Source organism: Loxodonta africana, chromosome 3 (genome assembly GCF_030014295.1).
Source record: "Loxodonta africana isolate mLoxAfr1 chromosome 3, mLoxAfr1.hap2, whole genome shotgun sequence".
In the NCBI taxonomy this organism is placed as follows: Eukaryota; Metazoa; Chordata; class Mammalia; order Proboscidea; family Elephantidae; genus Loxodonta; species Loxodonta africana.
The window spans coordinates 31160717-31181605 of NC_087344.1; the positions used below are offsets into that span (position 1 = coordinate 31160717).

Below are 20889 nucleotides of genomic sequence, written 5' to 3' on the forward strand. Positions count from 1 at the left end.
CATTTCTTTTTTACTGGCATATGTTACTAGAGACATTATGATCATCATTGCTTCTTTAATTTCCGTTTTGTCTGTTATTAAGATTGCTGCTTCAGCTTTCATTTGATTTGGTTCATATTTGCCTGGTGTATATTTGTACACTCTTTTGAGTTCAGTACTTTCTGTTCAGTACCTTTAGAGTAATAAATGCAAATATGAAATAAGGTGGAATACATGAGTACCAATAAAATAGTACTACACTAAATATAAGTGGGTTAAGTAATAAATGACAAAGACTCTCAGAGAACTTTTTTTTTTTAACACTCCAAGATCCAAATACATGTTTTCTAGAACAAACATGCTGTTAAAGGGAATCTGACCCTGATCAACCTATGCCTGTCTCTAATGACTCCAAACATGGGACCTATTCTTTATTTTAGTCACCATTAATAAAGCACAATTAGTAGCCAAACTCTGTCCTAAACATTTAATGCATTGATCTCATTTTATCTTTATCTCATCACTTAGTGGTAGGACAATTATTATATACTTCATTTTACAAATGAGGAAACTAATACACAGAGAAGTTAAGCAAGTTGTCTAAAAGCATAGAGCTCTCAAGTTGTCATTTAATCTATGTCTTAACCAGTTGCTGTCGAGGCAACTCCAACTCATGGTGACCCCATGTGTTGCAGAGTAGAACCGAATCCAATAGGGTTTTCAATGGCTGTGACCTTTTGAAAGTAGATTACCAGGGCTTTCTTCCAAGGTGCCTCTGGGTGGGTTCAAACTGCCAGCCTTTCTGTTTGTAGCTGAGTGCTTAACCGTTTGCATCACCCAGGGACTCCAGTCTATGTCTAGAGGCTACGTTTTAACTGTTGTTCTTCATTCTGTTTCTGATCTCATCAGATGCAGCATCCATGCCTGGTCAGAACAACAGCACTGTGTCTGAATTCATCCTCATTGGCTTCTCCAACTTCCCCCATCAGCTCATACCAGTTTTCTTCTTCTTGTTTCTGCTGATGTACCTGTTCACTCTACTGGGGAACCTGCTCGTCATGGCCACTATCTGGAGCCAGCACAGCCTCCACACACCCATATACCTCTTCCTGTGTGCCCTCTCCATCTCTGAGATCCTCTACACCTTTGCCATCATCCCACACATGCTGGCTGACCTGCTGTCCATCCGCCATGCCATTGCCCTCATGGCCTGTGCCAGCCAGATGTTCTTCTCCTTCACGTTTGGTTTCACCCACTCCTTCCTGCTTACTGTCATGGGCTATGACCGCTATGTGGCCATTTGCCATCCCCTGCGCTACAATGTCCTCATGAGCCCCCGGGGCTGTGCCTTCCTGGTGGCCTGGTCCTGGGCTGGGGGCTCTGTCATGGGGATGGTGGTGACAACGGCCATTTTCAACCTCACCTTCTGTGGACCCAATGAGGTCCACCATTTCTTCTGCCATGTGCCACCCCTTGTGAAGTTGGCCTGTGGGGACAATGTTTCCGTTGTGGCCAAGGGCGTGGGCCTGGTATGCATTGCAGCTCTGCTGGGCTGCTGTCTCCTCATCCTCCTCTCCTATGCCTTCATCGTGGCTGCCATCTTGAAAATTCCCTCTGCTAAAGGTAGACACAAAGCCTTCTCCACCTGTGCTTCTCACCTTATTGTGGTCATTGTGCACTATGGCTTTGCCTCTGTCATTTACCTCAAGCCCAAGGGTCCCCACTCTCTGGAAGGTGACACCCTCATGGGCACCACCTACACGGTCCTTACACCCTTCCTCAGCCCCATCATCTTCAGCCTCAGGAACAAGGAGCTGAAGAACTCCCTGAAGAAGACTTTTCTCAGCAAACTCTTGCCCCCAGGCTCCTGAAGGGGCTGGTTTTGTGACAGGAGATGTGACATGTAGGAGTATAATTATGCTGGTAACATCTCCCAATTTTTTGAACACTTATCAGTAGTTAAGGATGATTTTTTTTAATAACAGCTTTATATCATACAATTCATCCATTTAAAGTGTACAATTCAATAGGTTTTAGTATAGTCACAGATATGTACAACTATCACCACAGTCAATTTTAGAACATTTTCATCACCTTCTTTTCTGTTTAGCTATCCTTAATCCCCATCCTACCTGCCCAATACAACCATGGATCTACTTTCTGTCCCTGTGGATTTGCCTGTTCTGGACATTTCATATAAATGGAATCATATGCTAGGTAAGGAGCCTTGGCGGCACGGTGGTTAAGCGCTTGGCTGTTAACCAAAAGGTCAGTGGTTCAAACTCACTAGCTGCTCCATGGGAGAAAGATTTATAGCCTTGGAAACCCTATGGGGCAGTTCTACCCTGTCCTATAGGGTCACTATAAGTTGGAATTGACTCCACAGAAACAAGTTTTAATAGTCTTTACTATTTCCCTGCTCCTGCTCGCAATATACTATGTGACCTTTTGTGTCTGGCTTCTTTCACTCAGCATAATATTTTCAAAGTTCATCCACATTGTGGACATGTATCAGAGCTCCATTCCTTTTTATGGCTGAATAATATCCCATTATATGGGTATACCACATTTTATTTATTCATCTGTTGACGAATATATAGATTTTTCCATCTTTTGTCTATTGTGAATAATGCTGCTATAAACATTTGCATACAAGTTTTAGTGTGTACACGTATTTTCATTCCCTTGGGTATAGACCTAGGAGGAGAATCTCCTGGTCATATGGTAACTCTATGTTTAACCCTTTGAGGAGCTGCCAGACTGCTTCCAAAGTGACGGCACCATCTTACATTCCCACCAGCAGTGGATAAGTGTTCTGATTTCTCCACATCCTCGCCAACACTTGTTATTATCTGGCTATTTGATTCTTACCATCCTAGCGGGTGTGAAGTAGTATCTCACCGGGGTTTTGATTTGCATTTCCATGAGCACTAATAACAGATCTTAAGTGCTTAACACACATCAGTTTTTTCAATTTACAAACAAGTCAGAATTATTAGTTCCCTTGAAGATGGGGAAACTGAGATACCAAGAGATTATGTAAGTCGGCTAAAAGTCTTGTCTCTGAAGTGGAGGCACTAGAGTTGACTCTATCAAGTTGGAGCTGGGGACGGAAGCACACATTTCTCAGGAGTTATGGGGAGGAGTCCCTGGGCGGCACTAAAGGTTGAGTACTCAGCTACTAACTGAAAGTTTGGTGGTTTGAATCCACCTCAGGAGAAAGGCCTGGCAATCTACTTCCAAAAGATCAGCTATTGAAAACCCTAAGGTGTACAGTTCTACTTTGACACACAACGATTTGCCATGAACCAAAGTCAACTTAATGGCAACTGGTTTGGGTTTTTTTTTGGTTTATGGGGAGCACTGTTCAATCTGTACCAGGAAGGAAGGAAGACCTGGATTGGAAAGAAGAGACACATTTTAGCTGGCACCAATGAAAAGAGCCAAAAAACTACAAGAATACCATTCTCAGGGGATTAGGAAGAAACACCCAGTGTTAGAGAGCTGGGGAGACACATCCTAAATTTGTCAAAACTGGCCTTGGTGTTTCTGTGTTTGGTTTTGGTATTGTTGTTAGCTGCCGTTGAGCTGGCCTCAATTCATGGAGACCCCACGCACAATGAAATAAAACACTGCCTGGTCCTGTGCTATCCACATTAGTTGCAGATGGGACTGTTGTGATCCATAAACTTTTCATTAGATCTGCTTTTTGGAAGTAGAACACCAGGCCCTTCTTCCTAGTCTGTCTGGAGCTCCAGCAAAACCTGTTCAGCACCGTATCAATACAGAAGCCTCCACAGACAAACAGGCGGTGGCTGCTCATGAGATGCACTGGCCGTGAATCAAACCAAGGCCTCCCAAATGAAGGGCGAGAGTTCTACCGCTGAATCACCAATGCCCCCATGAGGGGAAAAGTGTCATGTTTAAATATTATGTTGTTTGCACTAAAAAGTCAATTTCTTTTAAAGGCAGATTCATGGGTTATGTTAAGAAGAACCAGAGCACTCTTTGGGGTCATCCTTTGCCTCCCAGTAAAACGTGGAGGAATCCCTGATGTCATAGATACTAAGAGTTCCCCCAGGAGTTAGCATGGATGAGGGGACGTTTGAGGGGCCAGCACGGGTTCCAGGGTGTAGCCAGTGTTGCATAACTGGCCCTGGATCTGGAGACATCTTGGGATACATATGTCATCCTGAGAAACAGGTAAGAATCAGACGGTGTGGATTTGAAAGAGCTCATGGCAAACTATGAGACAGAGGCTCCTAGGTTATATCCAAGAGTGTCGGTGTGGTTTTCTGTAGTCATCAGAGAAAAACCTAAGCTGCTTTGTGTGATCAAATAATATCAATGCTTTCTGGGGGGGGAGGGGATCTTTTGTTAGTCCTTTATTGGAAGGAGCCCTGGTGGCGCAGTGCTTAAGCACTCTGGCTGCTAACAGAAGAGGTGGCAGCTCCAATCCACCACCTGCTCTGTGACAGTCTGCTTTAGTAAAGATTACAGCCTTGGAAGTCCTACGGAGCAGTTCTATCCTGTACTATACAGTCGCTATGGGTCAGAATTGACTTGATGGCAATGGGGTTTTTTTTGGGGGGGGGCGGTTACCTGTTTAAAAGGTCCCTGGGTGGCACAAGCAATTTGTGCTCAACTACTGACCTAAAGGTTGTGGCTGAGAACCTACCCAGCGGCACCACGGAAGAAAGGCCTGTTGATCTTCTTCTGTAAAGATTACAGCCAAAACTAGATAGTAGACAAGAATCATCTTGAATGAAGGGAAGGACAACACACAATACAGGGGAAGTCAGCAGAAGTGGACTTAACCAAAAGCTAAGAAGTTCCCTGAACATAACCAAACCCTTTAAGGAACAGAGTAGCTGGGCCTGCTAAGTCCATTGAGAGATGCCTTGGAAAGGTTGCAGCATCAGTCAGATACTCCCTACCCCCGTCCCCCAGGGACTGTCTTCACCGCCCCCCCGCCCCCCCCATACTCAGCGTTCACTTCCTGAGCTCCTCTCCACCCCTCACTCTTGCCTTTCTGGCTATTTAAAGCCATTCCTTGCTAATGGTCCCCTCTGTGCCATATTCTCTGGTAACCCCAAGGTAGAGCCAGAGCCCAGATAGGTTACTAGAGGGCTCTGAGCCCAGAGACAGGCTGTTGACTTTGGGGGATCCCTCCCTGAGTTCATCGGAGCCCAGCATTTGGATGCTAATTGCTGGAGGGAAGGGCCATCTTGAGCGACCTGTTCTACAATCCTGTTTCTCTGGTTCTTTTCTGAGGTTGGCCCTGACTCCCTTGCGTGTGGTTTGAAATTCAGTCCCCTCAGTAAGGATCCTTTCCCTTTCTCTCCACCCTCTACCCTCCTGGTTGTCTTTGCCCAGCAGCCAGAATTGGTTTTCCTAAGGGGCAGGTATGAAAACTCATCCCTCTGCTTAAGTCCTCCATTTCTCTGAGAATCAGTGTGAACCCCAAAGCGGCCATGGAGACTGGAAGGTAGGTCAGTGCACCAGGCTCCAGAAGATCTGCCAGCCCTCCCCAGCCCTCCTCCCTCCAGCCCTCCTCACCTCTCTAATGCTCCTGCCCTCCACAGCTCTCTATGCTCCAGCTTTCCCCAGCTCTCCTCCTCGACAGTGCTTCCCAGCTCTCCCTTCTCTAGCCTTCCCCAGCTCTCCTCCCTCCAGTCCTCCCCAGCTCTCCCTGCTCTAGCCCTCCCCAGCTCTCCCCCCTCCAGCAACAGCAAGCCCTCCCCAGCTCAGGAGCTTTGCACATGCTGTTGCTCCAATGTGAATACCCTTCCCCAGGCCTCTTCCTACACCTCCTTAGATCTGACCTTAAATGTTACCTCCTCAGGAAGGCCTTCCTTGATTTCCCCATAAACCAGTACTAGTTGCTGTTAGTGGACTTTGACTCATAGCAACCCGATGTGTGTCAGAGTAGAACTGCACTGCATAGGGTTTCCAGTAGCTGATTTTTCTTAAGTAGCAGCCAAGCATGTTCACCTCTGTGCCACCCAGGGACTCTCGGTTTTCCCATACCGGGTCACAATTCACGTTACATGCTCTGTTATGGGTTGAACTGTGTCACCTCAAAATATGAGTTGGAATCCAAACCCCTGTACCTGTGGATATAATTCCATTTGGGAATAGGGTTTTCTTTGTTATGTTAATGAGGCCATAGCAGCATAGGGTGGAACCTAAACCTAATCACCTCTGAGTTATAAAAAGAGCAGATTAGATACAGGAGGAAGCACAAACTGGGGGAAGAGAGATGCCCCGTGAGGATCACCAAGCAACTGAGGAACTCTGAGGCTACAGAAACTGAAAAAGACGAGGATCTTCCCCCAGTGCAGACAGAGAGACTTCCCCTAGAGCCAGCGCCCTGAATTTGGAGTTGTAGCCTTCGGAGCTACGAGAATATAACAACTTCTTTTCTATAAAGCCGTCTATTTGTGATATTTGTGTTAAAGAGGCTCTAAGAGATGAAGACAGGCTCTTATATCATCTCATCTCTTTTCCTTACAGCTTTTTGTTTTATGACTTATTTAAAAGAAAATTTTATTGTGGTAAAAACAGACATCGCAAAAATCTGCCGTTCTGACATATTTTACCTGCACAATTCATTGACATTGATTCTGTCCATCACGTGCAGCCATCACCACTGTCTGTTTCCAGAGTTTTCCATCACCATTAGCAGAAGTTCAGTGCCCCCTATCCCAAGCAAGGACTCCCTCTTTCCTCTTCCCTCTTCCCTCCCTCCTGGTAACCGCTAATGAACTTTGGTCTCTATGCATTTGCCAAATTCTAGATATTTCATATAAGTAGGATTGTACAATATTTGCCCATCTCATAACTTTTTTCCAATCACAGTTTGTCATCACGTAATAATGTGTGTGGTTATTTATTTAACATCTGTCTTACCCTCTTTCCTGCAAACGCTTGTCTAATCAGTGGTCTTGTTTAAGATGCTACCTTCCCAACCAAAAAAGAAAAGAAAAAAACTAGTTGCCGTCAAGTCGATTCCAACTCATGGCGACCCATGTGTGCAGAATAGAACTGTGCTCCATAGGGATTTCATGGCTGGGACCTTTTGAAAGCACATCGCCAGGCTTTTCTGCAAAGGCACCTTTGGGTGGGTTTGAACCACCAACCTTTTGGTTAGTAGCAGAGTGTTTAACAATTTGCACCACCCAGGGACTCCTGCTATATCGCCAGTGGTACCTAAAAAACTGCCTGGCACGCAGAAGGTACACAATAAATCTTTATTGACAGAATATAGCAGTTTGTTGATCCTGGCAATATTGGCATTTGGGGCTGGGTCATTATCTTCTGTGGAGCTGCCCTGTGCACTGCAAAGTGTTGAGCAGCATCCCTGACCTCTACCCGCTTGATACCAATTGCATCCCTTAGTGATGCAACCATGAATATCTCCAGGTATTGCAGAATGTCCCCCAGGAGGAAGAGTCACTCCAGGGAGAACCCCTGGAATGCAGAAAAAAGGGGAAGACTGGCTGATATCCCCAGCTGCAGCAGCCACACCCTCTTGGTGACCCTTAGCACTTGGTCCACATCTTGGCAATTGCCCTGGTATTTCTCTGTGTATCATCTCACCATGAGAACTCCTCAAAGGCAGGAAATAGCAACAGACCCGTCTCTGTTCTCCCAAAACCTAGCACAGGATTTGACACACAGATGGCCACAGATAACTATTAAATAGATCCTAAAAAGCTGGCAGTCATCAAGTGCTTATTGCATGCCAGTCAATAAGTTGTAAATTGTCCTACTTAAAAAAGAAAAAAAACCAGTTGCCATCAAGTCAGTTCTGACTCATGGCAACCTTGTGTGTGTTAGAGTAGAACTGTGTCCATAGAGTTTTCTTTTTTATTTATGTATTTAAATTGTAATTTAGATGAAGGTTTACTGAACAAAGTAGTTTCTCATTAAACGGTTAGTACACATATTGTTTTATGACTTTGGTTAACAACCCCACAACATGTCAACCCTCTCTCTTCTTCTCAACCTTGGGGTCCCTATTACCAGCTTTCCTGTCCCCTCCTGCCTTCTAGTCCTTGCCCCAGGGCTCGTGTGCCCCTTTAGTCTCGTTTTATTTTATGGGTCTCTTCAATCTTTGGCTGAAGGGTGAACCTCAGGAGTGACTTCATTACTGAGCTAAAAGGGTGTCCAGGGGTCATACTCTCAGGGTTTCTCCAGTCTCTGTCAGGGGCATCAAGCCTGGTCTTTCTTTTTGAGTTAGAATTTTGTTCTACATTTTTCTCCAGCTCTGTCTGGGACCATCTATTGTGATCCCTATCAGCAGTCAGTGGTGGTAGCCAGGCACATCTAGTTGTACTGGACTCAGTCTGGTGGAGGCCATGGTAGATGTGGTCCATTAGTCGTTTGGACTAATCTTTCCCTTGTGTCTTTAGTTTTCTTCATTCTTCTTTGCTCCCAAAGGGGTGAGGCTAGTAGAGTATCCTAGATGGCTGCTCACAGGCTTTTAAGACCCCGGATGCTATTCACCAAAGTAGAAGGTAGAACATTTTCTTTATAAACTATGCTATGCCAATTGAGCTAGATGTTGCCTGAGACCATGGTCCCCACAGCCTCCATAGGGTTTTCAGTGGCTGATTTTTCAGAAGTAAATCCCTAGGCCTTTCTTCCAAGGCACCTCTTGGGGGACTTGAACCTCCAACCTTCCATTAGCAGTTGAGTACATTCACCATTTGTACCACCCAGGGACTCCATCCCACATAGACGATGCTATTTAATCTCAGAACCACCTCCAAGAGCTGAATGCATTATCATTAAACCCATTTTAATGATGGAAAACTGAGGCTAAGAGATGGGATGTGATTTATCCAAGGCCACTTTGCTTCATCACTTAACCACTGCACAGCCCTGCCTGCAGTTCAGAGCATCTCTCTTTATCTCTTGAGAGAGCAAGGTGTCACCTACCTGCCTTCCCATCAGCTTTTATCAAGCAATGGGCCAAGGGGTCCGTTCATGGATGCCAGCACAGGGAAGAGGCACTTCCTGGAGGATGGGATTCTGGGAGGGAGAAAAGTGGCTGGAGAAGCCCTTCTTCCAGTGGCGCCCCCGATAGATGCAGTCCCCTTCCCGGAAGTTCCACATTCTCAGCTGCACTGACCACTCAAATGGAGAGTGAAAGACTGATGGCTCCAACTGGTCATTGCTCCCTTTCACCTCTCTCCCTCTGGCCCCAGGCTGATCAAGCAAAACTTGAGATTATGATATCATGCTGTTATTGTTAAAAAAAAAAAAAAAACTTTTGCCATTGAGTTGATTCCGACTCATAGCTACCCTATAGGACAGAGCAGAACTGCCCAGTGGGGTTTCCAAGGAGCTGCTGGTGAATTCAAACTGGCGACCTTTTGGTTAGCAACCATAGCATTCAACCACTGCATCACCGAGGCTCCATTGTTCCTTGTCATCAAATCAGCTCTGACTTATGGCAGCCCCATGTATGACAGAACAAAACATTCAGTGGCATTTCTAGATTAAGACAAATCAGGAAGAAAGACCTGGTGATTTACTTCCAAAAATCAGCCAGTGAAAAGCCTATGGAACACAACAGAAGACTGTCCAATAGTGCTGGAAGATGAGCCCCTTATATGGGAAGAGACTCCAAATATACACTGACTGCAACAATGGACTCAAACATGCCAACAATCATGAGGATGGTGCAGGACTGGGCAATTTTTTGTTCTGTTGTACGTAGAGTCCTCGTGAGTTTGAGCCAACTCAATGGCAACTAGCAACAATGAGAGGAAGGTGTGTGTGTGTGTTCAGAGAAAGAACGAGGAAATAATGGTTATGAGAATACTCAAGAGTTGGGGTTTTAGACGTGCTAAATTTGAGATGCCTTCAGGCAGTTGTATAGGGATAACATAAGAACAAGGGAATCATCTCTGTGTAGATGGTACATAAAGCTAAAAGACTGCATGAGACTACTTGGGAGGGAGAGACAAGAGTGAAGATAGAAAATTGAGTGGTTTTAATGATAACCTTGTGTTCTACTGTATGAATGAACCATCATTTGTTTTGTTGTTGTTGTTTTTAGGTGCCTTCCAGTTTTTTTTTCTGACTCATAGCAACCCCATGCACAACAGAAGAAAACACCACGTGGTCCTGTGCCACCCTCACAATCATTGCTATGTTTGAGTTCATTGCTGCAATCAGTGTGTCAATTCATCTCGTTAATAGCGTTCCTCTTTTTCACTGGTGGTAGACGGGCACCGTCTGGTTGTACTGGACTCAATCTGGTGGAGGCCGTGGTAGATGTGGTTCATTAATCCTTTGGACTAATCGTTCCCTTGTATCTTTAGTTTTCTTCATTCTTCCTTGCTCCCAAAGGGGTGAGACCAGTGGAGTATCCTAGATGGCCGCTCACAGGCTTTTAAGACTCCAGATGCTTTTCACCAAAGTAGAATGTAGAACCTGATGTCCTTCTCCAGGGACTGGTCCCTCCTGATAACATGTCCAAAGTAAGTAAGATGAAATCTCTCTGTTTATCCTTGCTTTTAAGGAGCATTCTGGCTGTACTTCTTCCAAGACAGATTTATTTGTTCTTCTGGCAGTCCATGGTGTATTCAATACTCTTTGCCGACACCTTAATTCAAAGGTATCGGTTCTTCTTTGGTCTTCCTTGTTCATTGTCCAACTTTTGCACACATATGAGGCAATGGAAAATGTCATGGCTTCGGTCAGGCAAACCTTAGTCCTCAGAGTGACATCTTTGCTTTTTAACACTTTAAATAAGCCTTTTGCAGCAGATTTGCAAAATGAGATGCGTCGTTTAATTTCTTGACTGCTGGTTCCATGAGTGTTGGTTGTAGGGCGAAGTAAAATGAAATTCTTGACTTCAGTCTTTTCTCTGTGTGTCATGATGTTGCTTATTGGTCCGGTTGTGAGGATTTTTGTTTTTTTGTATTGAGGTGTAATCAATACTGAAAGCTGTAGTCTTTGATCTTCATCAGTAAGTGCTTCAAGTCCTCTTCACTTTCAGCAAGCAAGGTTGTGTCATCAGCAGATGGCAGGTTGTTAATGAGCCTTTCTCCAAACCTGATGCCCCGTTCTTCATATATTCCAGCTCTCAGATTATTTACTCAGCATACAGATTGGATAAGTATGATAAAACGATATTACAACCCTGATGCAAAATTTCCTGATTTTAAACCATGCAATATCCCCCTTATTCTGTTTGAACAACTGCCCCTTGGTCTGTGTACAGGTTTTGCATGAGCACAATTAAATGTTCTGGAATTCCCATTCTTCACAATATTATCCATAATTTGATAAGATCCACACAGTTGTTTGCCTTTGCGTAGTCAATAAAATGCAGGTAAATATCTTTCTGGTATTCTCTGTTTTCAGCCAGGATCCATCTGGCATCAGCAATGATATCCCTCATTCCACATCCTCTTCTGAATCTGGCTTGCATTTCTGGCAGTTCCCTGTTGATGTACTGCTGCAACCATTTTTGAATTATCTTCAGCATAATTTTACCTCCTGTGATATTAATGATATTGTTTGATAATTTCCACATTCCATCGGATCACCTTTCTTTGGAATGTGCATTAATAGGGATCTCTTCCAGCTGGTTGGCCAGATAGCTCTCTTTCAAATTTCTTGGCATAGATGAGTGAGCGCTTCCAGCATTGCATTCATTTGTTGAAACATTTCAGTTGGCATTCTTTCAGTTCCTGGAGCCTTGTTTTTCACCCATGTCTTCAGTGCACCTTGAAGTTCTTCCTTCAGTACCATCAGTTTTTGATCATATCCTATCTCCCGAAATGGTTGAAAGCCGACCAGTTCTTTTTGGTACAGTGACTCTGTGTGATCCTTCCATCTTCTTTTGATGCTTTCTGCTTCATTCAATGTTCTGCCCACAAAATCCTTTAATATAGCATCTTGCGGCTTAAATTTTTCTTCAGTTGTTTCAGCTTGAGAAATGCCTGGCATGTTCTTCCCTTTTGGTTTTCTCACTCCGGGTCTTTGCACATGTCATTATAATATTTTAATTCGTCTTCTTGATCCACCCTTTGAAATCTTCTCTTCAGCTCTTTCACTTCATCATTTCTTCCTTTTTCTTTAGCTACTCTGTTCAAGAGCAAGTTTCAGAGTCTCTTCTGACATCCATTTTGGTCTTTTCTGTATTTTTAAGGACCTTTCGCTTTCTTCATGTATGATGTCCTTGATGTCATTCCGCAACTTGTTTGGTCTTCAGTTATTTGCGTTCAATGTATCAAATCTATTTTGAGATGGTCTCCAAACTGAGGTGGAATATACTCAAGGCTTTAGCTTTCATGGATGTATTTTAATTTTCTTCAGCTTCGGCTTGAACTTGCATAGGAGCAATTGATGGTCTGTTCTCTTTTGGCCCCTGGCCTTGATCTGACGGATGATATTAAGCTTTTCCATTGTCGCTTTTCACAGGTGCAGTCGTTTTGATTCCTGTGTATTTCATCCGCTGAGGTTCATGTGTAGAGTCACTGTTTATATTGTTGAAAAAAGGTATCTGCAATGAATAAATCCTTGGTCTTGCAAAACTCTTTCAAGCGATATCTGGCATCATTTCTATCACCAATGCCATATTTTCCAACTACCGATTCTTCTTTTTTGTTTCCAACTTTGGCATTATAATCGCCAGTTATTATCGATGCATCTTGATTCACGTTTGATCTATTTCAGACTGCAGAAGTTGGTAAAAATCTTCAATTTCCTCATCTTTGGCATTAGTGATTGGTGCGTAAACCTGAATAATAATTGTAGGAACTGTTTTTCCTTGTAGGCGTATGCATATTATCCCATCACTGACCACGTTGTACTTTAGAATAGATCTTGGAATGTTCTTTTTGACCGTGAATGTGATGCGGTTTCTCTTCAATTTGTCATTCCCAGCATAGTAGACCATATGACTGTCCAATCCAAAATGGCCAATACCAGTCCATTTCAGCTCACTAATACCTAGGATATCTATTCTCAAGAGTTCGATTTCATTTTTGACAACTTCTAATTTTCTTAGGGTTATACTTCTTACATTCATTCCATGTTCTGAGTCTTAGTGGATGTTTGCAGCTGTTTCTTCCCATTTTGAGTTGTGCCACATCAGCAAATGAAGGTCTTGAAAGTTTTACTCCACCCATGTCATTAAGCTTGACTTTACTTTGAGAAGGCAGCTCTTCCCTAGTCGCATTTTGAGTGCCTTCCAACCTGAGGGGGCCATCTTCCAGCACTATATCAGACAATGTTCTGCTGCTATTCATAAGGTTTTTACCAGCCAGTTTTTTCAGAAGTAGACTGCCGGGTCCTTCTTCCTAGTCATCTTAGTCTGGAAGCTCTGCTGAAACGAGTCCACCATGGATGACCCTGCTGGTATTTGCAATGCTATTGTCATAGCTTTCAGCATCACAGCAACATGCAAGCCACCACAGTACGTCAAACTGACAGATGAGCGATGGATCATTTGTTTAAAGGTCCTTTATTGATGACTATGTCTAATGCTTTGCAATGACAAAAGGTACTACTCTGAGCATCCTTCTATTTATACAGATGTAGAATATATCTGTAAGATGTCAACATGATGAGGGGAAGGAATAGGAAGTGAGATTCAAATCTAGGTCATTCTGACCTCAGACACAACTCCTCACACACTTTTTCTCACTACTCGATGGCAATCAAGTTTCTCATAACCAACCAGCTGTCCTTGAGTTGATTCTAACACACGGCAACCCCACATGTGTCAAAGTAGAATTGTGCTCCATAGGGTTTTCAAGGGCTAATTTTTTAAAATAGATCACAAGCTTTTTCTTCCAAGGTGCCTCTGGGTGGATGAGAACCTCCAACCTTACGGTGCAGCTGAGTTAACTGTGTGCACCAGCCAGCGATGAAATTTCTCATAGTAAATACGTAAATCAACATTCTGGTTTGTTCTGTGCTGTGAGGATTCACTTAGTCAATTTAAGAAATGTTTGTGAGGGATCTATTATATGTTCCAAGCACTACTTTGGTATTGGGTAAGACGCTGAGCAAGATGGACAAAATTCCTGGCTTCACGAAGCTTATAGCCTAAGGGATAGTCTTAAGTGTTCACAAGACATTAGGTGCCTGACTCATAGTGGGTACCCAACTGCTTTCCAGACTCTCTTTCCATTTGAATACTAGGAGGGCTAGAGACCAAACTAGTGTTTAATCAAGAAAATGAAAGAGCTTGGCTTCTTTTATTCTTCTCAATGTTTTTTTTGTTTGTTTGTTTTTGCTCATCTCAGTGTGAAAGAATTACTGCGAAATTCCTGCAAGACCAATGATTATGTCAAAATCATGAAGTAGTCCTGAATCTTGGAAGTATTCCATCAGCGTTCCAAGGATTCACACTCCCATACATGGTGTATTGCAGTTACATGCCAGTGCCATGAAAGGAGCCCTAGTGGCACAGTGGTTAAGCGCTTGGATGTTGACAGAAAGGTCAGAGGTTCAAACCCGCCAGTCGCTCTGTGGAGGAAAGATGTGGCAGTTTGCTTCCATGAAGATTACAGCTTTGGAAACCCCATGGGGCAGTTCTACTCTGTCCTCTAGGATTGCAGTGAGTCAAAATTGACTCAATGGCAACAGGTACGAGTGCTAAAAAGACTCTTAGGATGCTGGAGTGTTTGATTTAGAGATGGACCAGTACCCCTGACTGAGTGAGCCATAAAGCTCAGGGAAGAAGATAGCATATAAAGTGTTGGATGGAGGAGATATAAATCAGAAGCCCACCTCTACCAAGTCACACCATCTTGGATGAGCCATGCAACCATTTGATCCTCAGTTTCTCCTCTGTCAGTTGGGGGGGGGGGGGAAACCCTTTGCCTTCGAGTCAATTCCAACTCATAGCAACCCTGAAGGACAGGGTAGAACTGCCCCATAAGGTTTTCAAGGAATGGCTGGTGGATTCAGACTGCTGACCTTTTGGTTAGCAGCCAAACGCTTAACCACGGCTTCATTTTGTCAATTGAGAAATGATTATATCTTTCCCAGTCCCCTGCTGTAAGACTATAATGAGGTAATATATGTGAGGGGTAATAGGCGGGAAAAAATGCTATTTAGCATGTATTCTGCAAAGGGTGGGGGCTGCTTTGGGTTCCCCAGTCTCGATTAAAATTGTTTCTGTACCTTCCTAGTTCGTGTTATCAGGGGATGTTTTTACTGCACAAATTTAGAGAGAAAGACTGAACTCACACTTGAGAACAAATGATTTATAGTTTATTACTCAACTTAAACATGAAAATACAAATTTTCAACAAAACTACTATGCAGTATGGTCAACTTTAGGAACCTTGGTGCTGCAGTGCTTAAGTGCTTGGCTGCTAACTGAAAGGCTGGCAGTTCAAATCCGCCCAGTGGTCCCTTAGAAGAAAGATCTGCTAATCTTCCATAAAGATTAAAAACCAAAAAACCAAACTGTAGAGTCAATTCCGATTCATAGTGACCACATAGGACAGAGTAGGACTGCTGCATAGGGTTTCCAAGTAGCAGCTGGTGGATATGAACTGCTGACCTTTTGAATGAAAGCCACAGCTGTTAACTACAGCGCCACCAGGTCTACTTCCATAAAGATTACAGCTTAGGAAATCCTATGGGGCAGTTCTACTCTGTTGCATGGGGTTGCTATTAGTTGGAATCGACTCAATGGCACCTAAAAACAACTACATGGTCAGCTTTAAACCTCTCCTCACTAGGAAATGGGTTGACCAGTAAGCTGGTGTGATCATGAGCTACAATTTCATTTTGAAATCCGCTCTCTTCATTGTGGTTCAGCAAGTGTTCTACCTGGTCACTCTTTAACTTGGCAGGTGATTTCCCACAGTGGAACTTTTTCTCTTGAATAAAATACAGAGCCTTTTTTTTTTTTTTTGGTCTCTCAGCAGCTGTTCAAGACTCAACACTCAAGATGCAGAAGCTTTCTTGACTTTTTCTGTGAGTCTGCCTACTGCTGTTTCTAATTGCTATGGCACAGATTTGAGCAACGCTGAAATTTGGGGTGCTTTACTACATCCCTGCATGGTGCAAACAGTTTGTACTCGACTATGAACCTAAAGGTTGGCTGTTTGAACCTACCCAGTGGCAGCACAAAAGAAAGACCTGGCAATCTGCTTCTGTAGAGATTACAGCCAAAAAAAACACTAAGGAGCAGCTCTACTTTGTAACTCATGGGGTTGCCATAAATCGGAATTAACTCAACAGCAACAGTTTTTTTTTTTTTTTATTCTTTCGTTACTCTCCTCTGGGGTAGTCTGGTGCAGTTTCACAAAATCTGTGCTGTGTCACGTGTTGCTGCCTGTTGTTGTTAGGTGCCGTTGAGTTGGTTCCGACTCATAGCGACCCTATGCACAACAGGACGAAACACCGCCAGGTCCAGCACCATCCCCACAATTGTTATCCTTGAGCCCTTCGTTACAGTCACTGTGTCAATCCACCTCGTTGAGGGTCTTCCTCTTTTTCACTGACCCTGTACTTTACCAAGCATGATGTCCTTCTCCAGGGACTGATCCCTCCTGACAACATGTCCAAAGTATGTGAGACGTAGTCTCACCATCCTTGTTTCTAAGGAGCATCCTGGTTGTACTTCCTCCAAGACAGATTTGTTCATTCTTTTGGCAGTCCGTGGTATAGTCAATATTCTCCACCATCACTATAATTCAAATGCATCAATTCATCTTCGGTCTTTTTTATTCATGAATAAAGAATAATGAGTAAGAATAAAAACAATTAAAGAGAATAATGAATAAAACCAAAAAAAATAAACTCGTTGCCATAGGGTCGATCTCGACTCATAGCGAACATACTGGACAGAGTAGAACTGCCCCATAGGGTTTTCAAGGTTGTAAATCTTTACAGAGGCAGATTCACACATCTTTCTCCTGCTGAGGGGCTGGTGGGTTCAAACGACCCAACTTTCAATTAGCAGCTCATTGCTTAACCACTGCGCCACCAGGGAGAGTATAATGGCATGAAATCACCAAGGAATTTCTCCCAGAGAGTCACAATTTGTCTGGGCTGAGTTTGCTGAGGAAGGTCTTGTTCATGGCATTCTTCAGCTCCTTGTTTCTGAGGCTGAAGATGATGGGGCTGAGGAAGGGCGTGAGGACTGTGTATGTGATGCCCATGAGGGTGTCTCCTTCCAGAGACTGGGGACCCTTGGGCTTGAGGTAGATGACAGAGGCGAAGCTGTAGTGCACAATGACCACAGTGAGGTGGGAAGCTCAGGTAGAGAAGGCTTTGTGCCGACCCTCAGCAGAGGGGATTTTCAAGATGGTGGCCACAATGAAGGCATAGGAGAGGAGGATGAGAAGACAGCAGCCCATCAGGGCTGTGATGCACGTGAGGCCCACACCCTTTGCCACAGCTGGCACATCATTTCCGCAAGCCAACTTCAGCAGTGGTGGCACATGGCAAGCAAAATGGTGGATCTTATTGGGCCCACAGAAGGTGAGGTTGAAAATGGCTATCGTCACCACCATCCCCATGACAGAGCCCCCAGCCCAGGACCAGACCACCAGGCAGGCACAGCCCTGGGGGCTCATGAGGACGTTATAGCGAAGGGGGTGGCAGATAGCCATGTAGCGGTCATAGCCCATGACAGTGAGTAGGAAGGAGTGGGTGAAACCAAACATGAAGGAGAAGAACATCTGGCTGGCACAGGCCACAAAGGCAATGGCATGGCGGGTGGAGAGCAGGTCGACCAGCACGCGTGGGATGATGGCGAAGGTGTAGAGGATCTCAGAGATAGAGAGGGCACACAGGAAGAGGTACATGGGCGTGTGGAGGCTGCGCTTGCTCCAGATGGTGGCCATGATGAGCAGATTCCCCAGTAGAGTGAACAGGTACATCAGCAGGAACAGCAGGAAGAACATCAGCTGAAGGTGGGGGAAGGTGGAGAAGCCAATGAGGATGAACTCAGACACTGCTGAGCGATTAACTCCCAGCATGGGGACTGTACCTGGGGGCAGGTGTGACAGGGATAGTTCAGTCGATGGATGGAGAAAGGTCCTCAGCTTCCAACATACTGGTACCTGCCCAAGGACCTACTGCAAATCGTTGATCAATGATCGGTGATAACAGCTACCGTTGATTGAGCACCCACTTTATGCCTTGTATAATTTAATTCTATCATCAATCCAGTGAGGAAGGCAATATTTTTCACCCCTGTTTTGAATCTCTTGAGAATACCCAATGAGTATGTTGGGGTACGGACAGGCTAAGCAACTTACTTAAGGTGAGGTTGTTGAAATGGTAGAAAAAAGGCTTAAACCCATGGTGGGGTTGCCTTCAAAGACCTTTTCCATTCCCTTGTTTTCTCCCAAAATAAAAATATCCCTTTCAATGGACCTTCCAACCATTGACAGTCCATACTCCTATACCCTTCCGATAAATCTTGTTTATACCCCCACTTCAGGTACCAGAAGATGTGTTACAGCAGCACTAGATAACCATTGTAGTGTTCTCGAGCTGCTATCCACCACCAGGCGCTCCTTGGAAACTCTATGAGGCAATTCTACTCTATCCTATAGGGCTGCTGAGTCGGAATCGACTCGACAGCAACAGTAGAGCTGCTGTAACAGAAATAACCACAAGGGGGTGGCTTTAAAGAACAGAAATTTATTTTCTCACAGTTTGGAGGCTAGAAGTCAGAATTCAGGGTGCTGGCTCTAGGGAAATGCTCTCTCTGTGTCAGCTCTGGGGGCAGATCCTTGTCCCTTTCAGCTTTTGTTTCTTGCTGATCTCCGCTTGGCATCTATATTCCCCCTTTTGTGCTCGTCTCTATGTCTATGCTGCTTCTTATAACTCAGAAGTGATTAGATTTAGAACCCACAGAACACTGATATATCCTCATTAACATAACAAAGAAAACTCTGTTCCCAAATAGGATTACATCCACCCATATAGGGGTTTGATTCTCAACTCATGTATTTTTTTGGGGGGGGGGGTGAAAATTCAATCCATAACAATAACTAAGAAAGAATTAGAGGAAGGAGACAGTGTGGTCCCAAGGAAAGAGCCAACAAAAATGTTCTGCTCATTTCCCATCTGGCATGGCTGGGTATTCTGAGGCAGCGATCAGAAAAAGGGACATAGGAGTTAGCTGCAACCTGAGTTCGAATCCCTGTTCTGCCTACTGGACGATCTTGAGCAAGTGTCTTCACCTCTGTCTCTCAATTTATTCCTACCTACTTCATAGTAGAAATAAGTGAGCTATTCTTGGAACAGGAATCCTGGTGGCACAGAAGTTAAGTGCTGAGCTGCTAACAGAAAGGTTTGAACCCACCAGCTGCTCTGTGGGAGAAAGATGTGATGGTCTACTTCCGTAAAGATTACAGCCCTGGAAACATTATGGGGAGTTCTACACTGTCCTATAGGGTTGCTATGAGTTGGAAGTGACTCGACAGCAATGGGTTTGATTTGGTTTTGGTTGGATTCTTGAAACGGTTACTACATTGACAAATAAATCAATACAATAAGTGAGCAAATGTACATGGTTTGTGCCCAGTAAATAGCTTTAATTTAGTGAGATTTTGCTACATCTCTATGAATCACATAAAGTCCAAGCCCAAGCCCATTGCTGTCGAGTCTATTCCAACTCACAGCGACCCTGAATCACTTAAGCATCTTAAAATTGTCTTTCTTATTAGGCAAGTCAAAGTTTAAAAGGTAGTAAACCACTAATCTGTTTCTATGGATTAACCTATTCTGGAGGTTTCACGTTAAGTGGGATAAGACACTCTGTGGGTTTTTGTGTCTGGCTTCTCTCACTTGGAAGCCCTGGTGGCATAGTGGTTAATTGTTACGGCTGCTAACCAAAAGGATGGCAGTTTGAATCCGCCAGGTGCTCCTTGGAAGCCCTATGAGGCAGTTCCACTCTGTCCTATAGGGTCTTTACGAGTTGGAATTGAATCGACAGCAACGGGTTTGACTTTTTTTTTCTCTCACTCAGCATCATGTTTCCAGGGTTCATCCATGTGGTAGCGTGAATCAGTGCTTCATTTATCTTAATGGCTGAATAATACTCCATTGTATGGATTGACCTTTTGTTTTTCCATTCGTCTGTTGATGGCCATTGAGGTTGTTTCTACCTTTTGGTTATTGTGAATAGTGCTGCTTTGAACATACACGAATGAGTGTAAAGCTGCTTAGCGGTTTCCAGGGGCTGAGGCAAGGGGAGAATGGGGAGTAACTGCTAATGGGTACGGGGTTTCCTTTTGGGATAATGAAAAAGCTCTGGAACTAAGTAGTGGTGGTGGTTGTACAACTCTGTGAATGTGGTAAATGCCACTGAGTTATGCACTTTCAAATGGGTGAGATGGCAAGTTTTATGCTATGTACATTTACCACAATAAAGGGGGTTCCTGAGTGGTGCAAATGTTTAAGTGCTTGGCTGGTAACTGAAAAGTTGGAGGTTCACGCCCACCCAGAGTTGCCTCAGAAGAAAGGCCTGGCAATCGGTTTCTGAAAAAACCAGCCACTGAAAACCCTGCGGAGTACAGTTCTACTCTGACATATATGGGATCGCCATGAGTCGGAGTCAGCTCGGCGGCAACCAGTTTACCACAATCAAACAAAAAGAAAGAAAACCAATGATCACAAATGTCCTCTTTGGTGGGCCCTGACAGACTGATGATGAGAACCCGCCATTTGGGTGACTGGAGGTTGCATCCTGCAAACATCCCCAGTTTCCAGAGTTTCTTGGCTTCCCTCCCCTGGAATCATTTGCATCTTTTCCCTACCTCTGGGTCAGCTGTTGCCTGAACATACCCAAGGAAAGCAGCCCCAACAGCCCCACCCAGTCCAGCCCCTCTGAGAGCTTAGACGAGTGTGTCCCAGCCAGTAGCTTGGAAACAAGAGCCTCCAGGAAGAGACCAAACA

At 44.3% G+C, this 20889-nt stretch overlaps 2 protein-coding genes across 2 annotated transcripts; one reads left to right on the plus strand and one right to left on the minus strand.

The window, feature by feature from the left end:
* Window positions 1-665: 665 nt before the first annotated feature.
* Window positions 666-1850, plus strand: LOC100658406 (olfactory receptor 10H2-like). Its single transcript, XM_064283132.1, has one exon. The coding sequence runs from the start codon at window positions 900-902 to the stop codon at window positions 1848-1850; it is 951 nt and encodes a 316-aa protein (XP_064139202.1). The 5' UTR covers window positions 666-899.
* Window positions 1851-17009: 15159 nt separating this feature from the next.
* LOC100671666 (olfactory receptor 10H1) lies at window positions 17010-17957 on the minus strand. Its single transcript, XM_003413044.3, is given in 1 exon segment — window positions 17010-17957. A coding segment is annotated over 1 exon segment (948 nt).
* Between the last annotated feature and the right edge of the window lie 2932 nt (window positions 17958-20889).

Coding starts and splice junctions, on each gene's coding strand:
- LOC100658406 (XM_064283132.1), top strand. CDS start 900: ATGCCTGGTCAGAACAACAGCACTGTGTCTGAATTCATCCTCATTGGC.